The following is a 13,513-nucleotide window of genomic DNA, read 5'->3' on the forward strand; positions in this document are numbered from 1 at the left end:
TTGGGAGTTTCCTCTTTACAAGCTTCAAGGCTGGCATCAGCAAAAGCTAACAAGCCGTGAATGATCATTTCTAAACCCAGTTTCAAGGAAGACAAGGCCCAGAGAAACCCAAGTTTTCCTCCCTGAAAAAGTAGCTAGTTAGAGACGTCTTCTTCCCGTCTGCATTTCTTTCTCCTTCTAGAACTTGCCTTCAAGCTTGGAGGAGAAACCTGAAACCCAGATCAAGCCTGCCCTTTCCTTTGCTTTATATAGGGCAAAATAGGTCCTTGATCATTGGGAAAGCACTTCCTCTGTCCGAGTATTGCTGGCACTTTACAGAGAGGGCAAACCTAACCGCTGGACTCCGCTCTTTGAAAGATGCTGAGGGAGAGAATTCTGTGGCCAGCAGATGGAGAGGAGACCCGACAGTGTGGTCCCTCCCAGCCACCCTCCCCGCGGGATTAGCTGCCCCCAGCACTGCTCAGGCGCACCCGGCGCGTGAGGTGCCTGATCGCACAGCACACAGCTCGCGGCAGCTCTCTGGAGCGCAGTCGCAGCCACTAGCTCGCCGCCAGCAGAGCCGTGCTGTCCCAGGCATCCCAGAGCACTGCGACCGTAGACCTGGGACCTCGAACCCTAGACGAACGTGCGCGAGCCAGCCACTAGGAACGCTTGCGTTTCTGCAGGTGCTTATCTCACATTCTTTTCTTTCCCGCTGGAGCGGTCAGGTGGTTACTTTCAGCCTGAAACTAAAGGGAAAGGCAGAAGAAGGGGAACCCTGAGAAGGACGAATTTAGTGGCAGCCGGGCTTCTTGCCCCTGGAGAGGTGCTCAGGAGAGACTCTCGTTCTCCGACGCGGGCCCCTTTAAGAAGCCAAGTCAGTGCTGCTCCGGCTGCTGTTTGGATTGCTAATCCCCAGGAGCCCCGTTTAAAAAAAAAAAAAAAAAAAAAAAAAGGAAGAAAAAAGGGGAGGGGGCGGGCAGCTGTCTCTTTAAATGTGATTTCCTTCTATTGTATTTGAATCGTGATCAGGAAAAAGGAAATGAAACCAGAGACAGAGGGAAGCTGAGCGAAAATAGACCTTCGCGAGAGAGGAGGGAGCCCGGGGAGAGAGCCGCGCGGTCCGCTCCCCGCCCCCAGGCCGCCGCCCCGTCTCTGCCCTCGGCGCCCCGACCCTGGCAAAGGTGCGGGGGGCTTGGGGCGACCGGGCGGAGCCTGCGACTGCGCGCGATCGGGACCGGGCGGCGGCGGCGGCGGCGGCGGTGACGGCAGCGGGACCGGGATGGAAGGTTAAGTCCTGAGCAGCGGCAGCTGCCGCAGCCGCCGGAGGGAGACCGGGCTGCTGCTTCCCGGCCCCCTGCCTTGGCCGCCCGAGCGCCGGGCAGCGGGCTGATTCGCTCTCTCTCTTTGGCGTTTGAAGGGAGCGCTGTGACTGTCCTTGAGCGCGGAGGGGCGAGCTCGCCAGCGGAGCGACCCAGCAAGAGGAGGCGCAGGAGCGGCGGCGCCCGAGCACCCGAGGGGGTCCGAGTCCAGGCAGCGGGCCAGACACGCGCCACAAAGGGAGCGCCCCCGCCACCCGGCACGCCGCCTCCCTCCCCAATGTCCTCGGCCATCGAAAGGAAGAGCCTGGACCCGTCTGAGTAAGTGTGGTGCTTCTGTCCCCGCGCCCACCTCCCACCGGCTCCCAGACTAGGAGCAAGGGGCTGGCTTCAGGTACGCGCCCTCAGCGCGCCCTTGGTCCTTCGGGGTCGCAGGGGCTCCCCCTGCCTCTCGGGTGATTCTGGAGACACTGAGAGGGACTGGGCGGCGGAAGCAGTAACAGGGGTCGTCCCGGCGACCCTGCGGGCGGCTCCGAGCTATCTGGAAAGCTCCCCAAACCTTCACCCGGGCCAGAAAGTTTGCCTAGGAGCTCCCAGGTGCGGTGCAGGGAGAATGGGTACAGGGACTCTGCCTCCTCCCCTCTCGCTCCACCGGGTTCCCTTTCTCTTTGTCCATTTGGTCCTGAAAAGGGGAGACACTCCAACAGAACGTTTCTGGGGTCCCAGACGGTCTCCGACCCAGCCCCAGGTAGAGCAGCTGCGGGCATTGATGAGGTTCGCCTGTCCACCTGGGAACTGGTTCAATGCTCTAGAGACTTGTAGAATAGCTAATTCGGAGTTCCTCCGGGTACATATTCGCCCCTCCCCCGAGTCTTCTTGTGTGGGCATTCGAACCTCGAAAGTTAGTGCACCGGTTGTTTGCTTGTTTTATTTTTTTAGGTATTTTTTTGGGGGGGAGCAGAATCCCATCGAACTCTCAGGGGCTTGGGGTCAGTGAAGAGGAGCTGTAATGAGCTTGTACTGTCTTTGCTCTAAGCTTTGCGCTGGTTTGCAAAGAACACACCCCCCCCCTTCCTAGCCCCATACCCCAGCCCATTCTCTAGCTTTAACAAGGGGAGCCAGGAATGCTTAAGGTATCGTTTTTCCGCGTCCACGCAAATGCCCTTTTAAGAGTCGTTAGTTGTCTGGTTTTGAGTTGTATTCCTTTGAAGTCCCCATCTAATCCTTTGAAGGGATTTGTTAACACAAGACCAAAGGAGCTGGCTAATGACTTGTCCATTTGTGCTTTTAAGGAGCATTTGTTTTGGTGGCTTTTTTTTTTCTTTTCCTGCTTTGAAAGAATTGTGCTTTCCTGCTGAAGTTCCCCTACTCACCTCCCCCCTTCAATTTCAGCCTTCTGCGGTGTTTATTTACCTGGGTTTTACCCTCTGTCAGCAACATAAAAACCCAGTATGTTCTCATAAAACACAGGAAGTCCCACGATCCAGAGAGAATATAAACATCACTCTTCGGTCTTGAAGATTAAGACACCAGCTCAGAAAGGAGCTAGGTTTGTTGACATAAAGACCAGCTTCCTAAAAATCTCAGGAGAAAAATAACAAGCCTTTAAAAAACAAGTTGGTGTCTACAGTTTATTCCCTTTTAAAAAATAAACTTAGCATTACTTCAGAGCTCTGAGTTTTCAGAGATTGGACAAGACATAAGAATCCAGGTAAGGGAGTCAGTCAGTCAAACTGGTGTTTACTGCTTGCCAGGCAGGACAGCCAAGCCACTAACCCTTTATTAGAAGTTGAACCTACAGAATTCAAAATTCGGCTCCTTAAAAAATGGGGTTTTATTGTTAATTATGTGTATGTATGTGCACCCAAGTGCAGGTGCCCCCACCCCCCCAGGCCAGAGGTGTTGGATCCCCTAGAGCTGAGTTACAGGTGGTTGTAAGCCCCCCATTTTGGGTGCAGAGACTCTCACTTGGGTCCTCCGGAAGAGAACCCATATGGGTGGTTACCCATATGACTGAGCCATCTCTGAAGCTTCAGGGTTGGCTTCTGTAAAGGAAGTTTTGTCTTTCCAAAGTTTGTGCATGTTTACGCCTCTGAGACTAGAAAGCAGGAAAGTATCTTGAGGCTGTAATGGTGAACACCTAGTCCAAGGGATCCACTGGCAGGGCCGCAGTGCGTGCCAGTGAAGGAAGGCAAAGCCTGGCAAGCCGGGTGGGGAATGTCTACAGAACACTTCCCCTCTTTCTGGGAAATTGTCGAGAAATTTCATCAGAAAACAAAGCTACAGGGGTACTCCGATGTCGTGTTCAGGATTGGCTGGTGGGAGAAAGTCAAATATTAACTTAAGGCGAATCTCATTCAGCCTCTGGCATGATTATTCGCCAGAGGTAATGTCACATCATCGTTAGCTACAGAAAGACAGATGGAGTCAGTATCTTGTCCTGCCCTTGTCTGCTCTCAGACCCTCTCTTTCTGTAACAACTTACTCACCTTCCAGCTGCCGCATCGTGCGCTTGCTCAAAGCCAGCCTGGGACTTTACCATGCCATCTCCAAATACAGATTGGTCCTTGCCTAGACACATGCAAAGGTAGCATGAACACAGGGAACCAGAATTCATGAGCATAGACTTCCTCTACCATGCAATTGGGGAGCCCTCCTGCTTCCCTGCAGGTCATTTTAATTCAGGAGGGGGGGTTATATTCCAGATAAATGTAAACACTTCCCTTTCAAAGGTGGTTGCTAATAACATTAGCATCACCATGATGGAGGTTCTGTGGGTGTTTTTAAAAGCCCAAAGCAAGACCATGAGCTATGCAAAGAGAAGAGAACTGAGTCTGAGTCAGTGTGCTTGCATAGGCCCAAGGGTCCAAGTTAACTCCAGATGGGACAGAAACCCTGACATATAACCTATAAAAACAAAGACTGTAGTGTATTATTAAAACTATTTAAGGTCTTAGCCCATCTCACCCATAATTCTACATACACGAGAGGCTGAGGCAGAAGAATGGAAAGTTCCATTCCAGCCTGGGCAAGTTAGAGAGAGCTTGTCTTGAACTTTAAAAGGAGGGAAAAGGTTTGTAAGGTGCCTCAGCTGCTAAGGCGATTGCTACTGAGCCTGACAAACTGAGTTTGATCCCCAGATCAAACACGGTAGGAAGAGAGAACCGAGCCCTGAAAGTTGTCCTATGACATGTGTGCGCCCGTGCACACGCATGCACACATGCACCCTTTTAAAAAAAATAAAATAAGGGAGCTGGAGAGATGGCTCAGTGGCTAAGAGCATCTCCAGCTCTTACAGAGGACACATATTTGATTTCCAGGACCCATATGAGATGGCTCACAATCACCTGTAACTCCATCTCCAGGGTATCTGACACTTCCAGCCTTCTGGGGCACCTGCCCTTAAGTGGACATACCCACACACAGACATACAATTAAAAATAAAAAGTTAAGAGCAATACAAACAGAGCTGATTGATTTGGTTGCTTTTTTCTAAACAAATAAACAAAGCGAAAACAAACAAACAAAACTGACCTGAGCTTCAAACTTCCTGGTTCCAAAAGAAAGTAATCTAATGTTTTATGTGAAAATAGTAGGTTTGGTGTTAGCATTTAGCTAAATATTTACAGCGGATGCTTAATGATATGAAGGTGTTGGGGTGCCCGATAAACACCCATTCCCCAAGTCTCACTGTTCTTAATTATAATGGGGCTGAATTTCATGTGTGCAGGCCAATGAGGCCACAAGGTCACTTGGTAAAAGTGCCAAATAAAAATAAGAGGCACAGACTTATCGCCCCAGGGTAACCAAGAAAACGCCACTGGGCATTTCACAGTAGGAATGAAATCTAATTTTTAAAATTAAATTAACTAAATTTTTAAGTTAAAAATTAATTTTTAAAATTAAAAAACTAGATTTTAATACTTTATTGTTTTTAATTGAGCTATACATTTCCCCCCACTCCTTTTCTACTGTCTCCCCCATGTTCCCAATTTACTCAGGAGATATTGTCTTTTTCTCCTTCTTAGGTAGATCCATGTATTTCTGGAATAAGGTTCCAGAGAGCACTAGCTAATTGGCAGGCATTGAGTTTTGCTCTGTCTCCTAATTGATGTCACAATCATTTCTTCCATGCCCATTTTCTCTTAGAAAGATTATTTCTTCTCATCTGTAAAACAGAAGTATTTAGGTTCCGGGAAGGTAAAGCAAATAGAAGGTCTATGTATGACTTTAAAACATTTTTTACACTTATTTGTGTGTGTGGGGGGGGGCGGGGTACACAAGTAGAAATCAGAGCACAGCCTGCTGGGATTGGCTCTTTCCTTCCACTCTGTGGTCCTGGGATCCACATCCAATCACCAAGCACCCTTAACCTCCAAAGCCATCTTTAAAATGGAAGAACACATTCCTCAGGCTCACTGTGAACAAACTGCCTGGATTGAGATTTTGTATCGATTTAATTGCTTTTCATTCTCCTTAAGACCACTGTTTGCCCCTTTCTCCACTTCCTTTACTGCTTTAACTTCACTCAGAACACTTTACTGTTGTAAGAAGAAGAAAGAAAAATCTAACAATGTCCTCTGCTTAGCAACAGTATTGCATTCTAGATACTCTTCGCAAAGATTCATTGGACCTAGTATTCTTTTGTTGTTTTGAGACGGAGTCTACTGTAGCCCTAGGCCTCTTGCTGCTGATAAACCTGAAAACCCGGTCTTCCACTTTCCACCTCTGGATTGGCTGGGATTAAACCCCATATTAGGTGTTACTGGAGACTTAAACCTAGGGCCCCTGATATGTTAGGCTGCCTCTCTCTCCATGGACCTAAATCCCTAGCCAAAGAGTCATTCAGAAAGTAGGATAGAATGCATAATTTCAATTGAAATAACTAGATATTAATGGAATGTTTTAGTTTGGAAAGAGAAAGCAACCTAATACAATTTTGATTGCTTTCTCCTTCCTTCTCTCCCTTTGATTCTGTGCACCGGGAAGGGCTTCAGTAGGGTGAATTCAACAGATTATCCATAAATCCTTAGCACATTGGGTCATCAGATGCTTTGACTGTGAGCAGCTCCTCTGGTCCCAGGTATGTTCTCTGGGATTTGACAGTGCATATGTCCTGGGTACCAAAGAAGAAAAGGAGGGAGGACTGGGAAGCCAGAAGGTAGAAAAAGCTGAAGACATCAGAGGTGCCCACAGTGGTGCTGGAATATAGTCAAGGGTACAGCGCCACCTGCAGGCGCCGTGGACATCTTCGGGTATCAAGTCTTCGAATATTCAAATAAGGTCACTCTCTAGCTTGCTCCTCCCGTCTTCATCCAAGGGTGGCTGAGTCTCTGCAGTCTGAGATAGGGAGTCCTTTCTCCTTACATTGCTGGAAAGAAGTGGAGTAAGCTTCTCCATTGGCATAGAACCGCTCCTGGGACCTGGTACTTGTCTCTCCCTTCGGTGAGTTATCCCTAATGCTTGCCCTCCTCCTCAGGGAACCGGTGGATGAAGTGCTGCAGATACCCCCGTCCCTGCTGACATGTGGTGGCTGCCAGCAGAACATAGGGGACCGCTACTTCCTGAAAGCCATCGACCAATACTGGCATGAGGATTGCCTCAGCTGTGACCTCTGTGGGTGCCGACTGGGAGAGGTGGGGCGGCGCCTCTACTACAAGCTGGGACGGAAGTTATGCAGGAGAGACTACCTCAGGTACCTTCCTCACACTCCCCAGGCACGGCTGAGTTTGACCACGTGGTCTCTAGCTCTTGTTCTGACTCTGAGGTGCCTGCGGAAGGGTGCTAGGCTAGGGAGGCTGAACCTTGGCCGCCTCTGCAGAGAGGCCTGCACTCTTCCTCTGCGGTAGCCATGTCTGCAGAGACACATCCCTGTGTGATGATCACTAGTGTCTTTAAAGGTAAGAGAAGAATAAACACAGAATTCGGAATAAGGACAAAATTCTGGGGAGCGTATCAAAGGATAGGGTTTGGAGAAGTATGCATAGGGAAATGGAATATCATGGGGACTGGGGGTAGAGAGAGTTCATTTAGAAGTTTCGGGGTGGGTTCTTAAGACCTCATTTTAATGGTCAATAAACGTATCCATATATTTAGATATTCTTTTGTATGACGCCAATATTATTTTTTTTTTTTTTTGGTTTTTCGAGACAGGGTTTCTCTGTGGTTTTGGTTCCTGTCCTGGAACTAGCTCTTGTAGACCAGGCTGGTCTCGAACTCACAGAGATCCGCCTGCCTCTGCCTCCCGAGTGCTGGGATTAAAGGCGTGCGCCACCACGGCCCGGCTGACGCCAATATTATTGATAAGAACTTTTAAAATAACCTTCTTGCTAATGAGCTCCAAGCACTGAGTCTCCCAGCAGAAAGATGGCGTTCAAAAGCTATAAAGGGTGACAGCCCTGGATTCAGGAGGTCAGTCCCAGCCTCATTGCCTCCTAGTGCTATGGTCTGGGTAGTGGGGGTAGGAACTGTAGTTACTTCTAAGGTTAAAAATAATACAAATGAAGTTCTTGACTTGGTACGTGTCTTAAGAAATAGCTGTTAGGTCATTTTATAATTGACATGTGTCGCAGTGGTATCATAAATTATTTTCCAATATAACGGACGAGGAGATGGAGGCTTGGGAGGATGAAATTGGAAGTGTACAAGGCCAAGTGAGACAGGAACTTTCCCCTGATCTGGGGCCCCCTCTTCTCCGTGTGAGTGTCTGCCCGGCACGTTCTAACATCTCTAGCTTCCGTATGAGCTGCACTGGAGGGAACTGTGCCCTGTTCTGTCACATCCAGTCAGGTGTTCGACTGTCAGGTCTTTGTCATCCAACAGTGGCAGGAGAAAGCTCCTCCTGCATGTCCCCTGAGCGTGCAGCCCTGGTATATTAGGACCATCCGGCCTGTGGAAGAAGCCCTTTCAGACTCCAGCACCCCTGACTGCTGGGGTGGTTCTTCCTCTTGTATTTGTTCTCAGGGCTTTGCATATGTGAAATAAAAGCCAAACTGCTGGTAATGCCACAGCCGAAAGAAGCTCGTCTGGTCTTCCAAAGACTGAATCAGCTAGTACACGCCTATATCCTTCGATGAAAATCATTGCAAATTTAGTGGGCTTTTTGGAAAAAAAGAAAAGAGAGCAAGCAGATCTGACTATACTTTTGTTGAATTTCTTTCTTTTTTAGAGTTATAGGCAAATAGAACAGAGATAAATACAGACCTGGTTTGACTCACCCCAGGTCTGCCAAATCAGTCAGAAGGCAGCTGGGTAAATGATTCCTACTGGGCCCCTGCCTCCATCCCTGTCGAATCATTTGAATCTTATTAAATGAAGTCAGATACAGTAAGGTCAAAGGAGCCGATTCCTCCCTATCTCCACGGTTTTATAGAACATTCAGGAAGAAAGGCAGCGCTGCCTGGGCTTGTTAATCTTTTCCATTTTCAAAAAGGAGAGGAAAAAAATAGTCTGAGAGAGCCCAGTGTTAATTAACTTGTGTCTTGGTGACACGAAATAATTCTTCTCCCTGCTACATTCCCAGGCAACATGTTAATTAACTCTGCATTAGTGCAGGCGTTCCCAGCCACCCTTTAATATTTATATTATTGTTATTAAAATGGGCAGCAGAAAGCTTAAGGCACTGACACCTCTTGACAAAGGAGGGATTTTCTTCTCCTCCTTCTCCTCCTGCTCTTCCTCCTCTTCTCCCCTCCTCTTCCTCCTTCTCCTTCTTCTTCTCTTCTTCTCTTACCTACTCTTTTCTCCTCTGTCTTCTTGGATGGTCCATCAGTCATGGGTTTGTTTACTTCAGTTCTTTGTGCAGATTTAATGGAGTAAGTTCAGGATGACTCAGTGGGTCCTCCAATGAGGTCCAGTCCCTCTCCCTAGAACAGCTTCTCCACATGACGGTCTTGAATGGTCAACTATCTTCTAGTCCTTTCGAGATATTCAACCTCAAAAATCCAGGCCCTCAGCTCAAACCTGCTACTGTTATGTTGTGTTGTCCAGCAGCTGTTTATGTGGGTGCTAAGCCCAGATTCTCATGGATCCAGTTTTTATGAACTTTTATATAGGACAATCCCCTCTCGCCTGTGGTTATGTCTCAACAACTGGCTATGCATCTCGTCAGCACCTGTTGTAGCCAGAAATTTGCAGCCTCACAAGACTGTGCAATGACCCTGGTGCCAATACTTCAGGAGAGTTCCAAATCCCTGCAGCTTAGAGGGAATCCAAAGCCAGTTGGAGATGCGAATTATGATTCAGGAGTCACCAGATATAGGGACAAAGGTCCTTTTGAGACTGTGCTGCTCAACTCTCTTCCCTCTTCCCCACTTCCCCTGAGGACATCATAAACTATTTGAATGTAAACCCTTGCCAGTGGTCTGCTTCTGGGTCATCCAGCCAAGACATGGGTTCTCTGAGCCAGAGATTAATGCGCACGTTAAGCGTCAAGTCCTGGCTTATCTTCATTGCTGTTATCATCTTGGAGTTCCTGATTTGGAAAGGACTGCCAAGGTCTTTTCCTCTAGCTCTGGGCTTGCAGTGTCAGACACGGAAGCCAGGAGAGGACATGCCATTTGCTGGGGTCACCTAGCTAGTTAGAGGTGATTCTGGGGACAGAGCTTATCTCCCAAACATTAGTCCTCTGTCCTTTCATTAACTGCCCAGTGTGGTGTAATTTGCTTCCTGACTTCTGTCTAATAAGCCCCCCCCCCTTTCCTTAAGGATCTCACACCTCAGGCAGTCAGATTCATTTGGTGCATACTGTTTTCTCTGTTGCGTGTCTCTGCTCAGCTCCAAACTTAATTTACTGAACTGTCAGTGCACCAGAATACACTTTCTGCTCTGTGCCCTCCAGTGTAGCCGTTACCCATGCTCCACCACTGCTCCGGTGGGCTAGAGTGTTCACCACGGATGAATCTGCTTTCAGTCCAGAAAGTGGGATCCCAAAGAGAGAGGAGCTCCAACCTCTCTACTCACAGACCCCTCTTTATAGGCCGTTCGTTCTGGCCAAATGTCACAAACTTTGGTAACTGCCTCTATCTCCCCTATAATCTCTTAGGATGCACCAGTCGATTCTCCCATTTTTCTAAGTGGGTAAGAACTGCTAAAGAGAACAAGCGTTTACCAGGAATGGTCATAAAGGCTCTACATGGAAGCTATGAGCTGACATGCTATGTTACAAGCCCCATATGAAAATGGCCCCACAGCAGAATGTGTTCACATAGCCAGTCTTGGCTCGGTCATTGATCTCTGATGCTGAGGCATGCCCTAGATGTTGCACTAGTGTCTGGGCACTGTAGCTACTGGATAACTTGGAGAAATCAAGGCCACACTACCTTCTGGTCTTTATCCTGATGCTCTTCTGTTCTTACAGGCAGGCTCATCTTTAAACTTTGGCCAACGATAGAGTCATTAGCACACAGATTGCTGAGCCTTCTCTTAGGTATCTCTGTCGGGTAGAGGGGTAGTTGAGAATTTGTGTTTCTAACAGGCTCCTGGGTGCTGCTGATGCTGCTAGTCCCTTGACCAACTCACCGAGAACTATTGCACTGGCTCCTGCTAAGTTGCCTCTCCCACCCCAACACTAAACGTTGCTTGATTTCGTGGCTGATGCACTGAGGCTAAAGAGAAACTTGATTTAGGTGTGAGAAAAGTGATCTCCCCAGAGAGTCGTGCTGAGGGGACAGGGGGGGCATGAATGGAGATCTTCTGTGCATCCTGGAGAGATGCTGTTTGTCCTCTGGGTCTCTGAGGCATGATTAGTGGGGCTGCATGTCTCCCGGGATGCTCCTGTCTCCTGGCAGCTGGGGCTCCAATGAGTAGTCATGTGGACATGGACTTTGCAACTTGAGACCAGGGAGATGACTCAAGGCACACTTCCCAGGGGGTGAAATTAGTGTCTATTGATGTCGTAGAATTGGGAGCCTCATAATGATGCCCATTTTATTGCATTCCTCGTGAGTTACTCCTCCAAGGCTGGCTCCAGCTCCTTTTCTATGTTAAGTTCCTCTGAGGAGGGGACATGTACTGCATGCCTGACTTCTTCTCACAAGTCACTCCAGTTACATCTCTTCCAGAGCTGGTCCACGCAGCCTGGAGGCATGGAAAAAAGCAGGAAGGACTCAGGGAAGGGAGGAATAACAGGAAATAAAATGCCACAGTGTTACCCAGCCTATCCTCTCTGCTTTTAAGGAAAGATTCATTGGCTGTTATCCGGGTGCGACTTTTTGTTGGTTTGTTTTTTATTTTGAGAAAGCATATCACTGTGTGTCCTAGTCCTGCTTGGACCTTGCCATCCTCCTGCCTCAGCCTCCTGAGGACTGGGATTACAGATGTGTACCACTGTATCTGACGAGGTCCAGCTTTTCCTAGCTCTGTGGAATCCTGATAGAGAAAGAGCCAATCACGAATCCCTTCTGTCTGTTTTCTCTGCCCTATCTCTTAGCTTTGTTTTTATCCTTTTGGCCCCAGGCTTTTTGGTCAAGATGGTCTCTGCGCCTCCTGTGACAAGCGGATCCGTGCCTATGAGATGACAATGCGCGTGAAAGACAAAGTGTATCACCTGGAGTGCTTCAAGTGCGCAGCCTGCCAGAAGCACTTCTGTGTTGGCGACAGATACCTCCTCATCAACTCTGACATCGTGTGTGAGCAGGACATCTACGAGTGGACTAAGATCAATGGGATGATCTAGGCAGAGTCCCCGGCACCTTTGGGGAGGTGTTCGGTGGAAACGCTGTCTCTGTTGGGTTCATTTTTAGGCACTTTGGGAACCTGAGGGTGGGTGAGGCATGACTTAGGAGACTGGACTCTCCTTGGGCACTAAGACATAGCATCCACATGACATATTGCAAAGGCCAAGACTTCAGTGACAAAAGGACCAGCCCTTAGAGAGAATTCGTGGTCACAGGCTATCCATAGTAACTGACAGGGTTAGTGGAGAAAACGTTTGGGGACCAGCATGCACTGCGCCATCACGGTAGGAGTGCCCAGCTAGGTAGTGTTGGGTAAAGACTATGTGTGCCCATGGTGTTTATGGACTAGACATGTGCAATTACTTTCTTCCTGGCTTTGGAACTATGCTATTCTAGCCACCGTCCCTCACAGGAGAGAAGGAAAGAGAGAAAAGCAGGCATTCTTTTTTTCTTGGTCACCTTCCCATGGCCTAAAGCTTTGGAGCCAGGGGAAACTGCATGGAAATACATTTCTGTTGGGAATGAAATACACACCTTTCAATCAAACAAATATTTAAAGCAAAGTTGATGAATCACTGTTTTTAGACACCTTCAGTTTGAGGTGAGGCACCCCCACAGATTGTTTCTATACAAATGTAAATCTTAAGAAGTCAAAGTTGTTCAACTATTTTATTATCTTAGATTATATCAAAGTATTTGTTGTGTGTCATTAAAAAAAACTTGATTCTGAAGACTTAATAAAATGACAAGCTAAAATACCATGCTGTTGGTGTGAAATGACGTACAATTCGGGCTAGCAGGGAAATGGTCTGCTATTTTCTCTCAGAAAGGTGAAGTGAATAAGCAATTTATTTCTAGGCCAAATAAAAGTTTCCATTTATTGCACGGGTTTATATGAGGTTTATATAGGTTTCTGTATTATGGGCAATTATATAACAGGCCATCACATAGCTCAGAGGGACGTAGAATAATTAAGTTGTTATTGTAAAATGTGCATTTCACTTCGGCATTGTGTGGAGTGAGTGGAAGGCAGCAAGATCATTGCCTTTGGGAAACTTGTAACCTAGAAAGCACACAAATACATAAAATAGATTCCCTTTGGGAGAGAAGGTAATTACCTGGCCTGAAATGTGGCGAAGATGCTGAGCTTGACATTTCTATTTTCCAAGATGTGTGTCTCAGGGTGTTTTATGACAAGTGGTTACGAGGACCTTACTTTGAGGATTTAAAGCTGGCACCTTAGCTTATGTGCTTGCCTGCACCCCCATCTGGGGCGTGATCTGACTTCAAGCGCCCCCTGCTGGTCATTCCTCAACCTACTAGTCCAAGGGCGTCCCAGGGAATGACAGATCTCCGTGAAGGATATACTTTCAATTATTTCATAAAACCATTGGCAAACACTAGATGTGTTTAATTATCAAGATGTCAGAAACATGCAGCTAAAGCTGTGTTTAATTAACTTGAAAGTGCTCTAACGTCTCTGTCGTTGAAGCTTTTTTCTTTAATTCTAGAGGAGGAATAATAAAGCAATGTCTCTCT

The 13,513-nt window shown here is 47.7% G+C and overlaps 1 protein-coding gene across 3 annotated transcripts; it reads left to right on the forward strand.

The window, feature by feature from the left end:
- The first annotated feature begins 540 nt into the window (after nucleotides 1-540).
- Lmo2 (LIM domain only 2) lies at nucleotides 541-12,978 on the forward strand. Of its 3 annotated transcripts, none has more exons than XM_041678938.1 (4): nucleotides 541-665; nucleotides 1,400-1,619; nucleotides 6,778-6,993; nucleotides 11,754-12,787. In XM_041678938.1, exons 2-4 carry the CDS (start codon nucleotides 1,579-1,581, stop codon nucleotides 11,971-11,973), a joined length of 477 nt encoding a protein of 158 aa, XP_041534872.1. In that variant the 5' UTR covers nucleotides 541-665; nucleotides 1,400-1,578; the 3' UTR covers nucleotides 11,974-12,787. The 3 variants fall into 3 exon arrangements, with proteins under 3 accessions (XP_041534872.1, XP_041534871.1, XP_041534869.1); XM_041678937.1 differs by lacking the exon at nucleotides 541-665 and adding an exon at nucleotides 970-1,163; XM_041678935.1 differs by lacking the exon at nucleotides 541-665 and adding an exon at nucleotides 1,116-1,268 and having other exon boundaries at nucleotides 11,754-12,978.
- Nucleotides 12,979-13,513: the final 535 nt, after the last annotated feature.

The sequence above is a fragment of the Microtus oregoni genome, unplaced genomic scaffold, assembly GCF_018167655.1.
Source record: "Microtus oregoni isolate MIOR12 unplaced genomic scaffold, Mior012 000031F_ref0000149, whole genome shotgun sequence".
Classification (NCBI taxonomy): domain Eukaryota; kingdom Metazoa; phylum Chordata; class Mammalia; order Rodentia; family Cricetidae; genus Microtus; species Microtus oregoni.

Excerpts from the sequence above, each read along its gene's own strand:
- Lmo2 (XM_041678935.1), top strand. Across the intron at positions 1,620-6,777 it reads AAGAGCCTGGACCCGTCTGA|GGAACCGGTGGATGAAGTGC; the intron begins GTAAGTGTGGTG and ends CCTCCTCCTCAG. Across the intron at positions 6,994-11,753 it reads TGCAGGAGAGACTACCTCAG|GCTTTTTGGTCAAGATGGTC; the intron begins GTACCTTCCTCA and ends TTTTGGCCCCAG.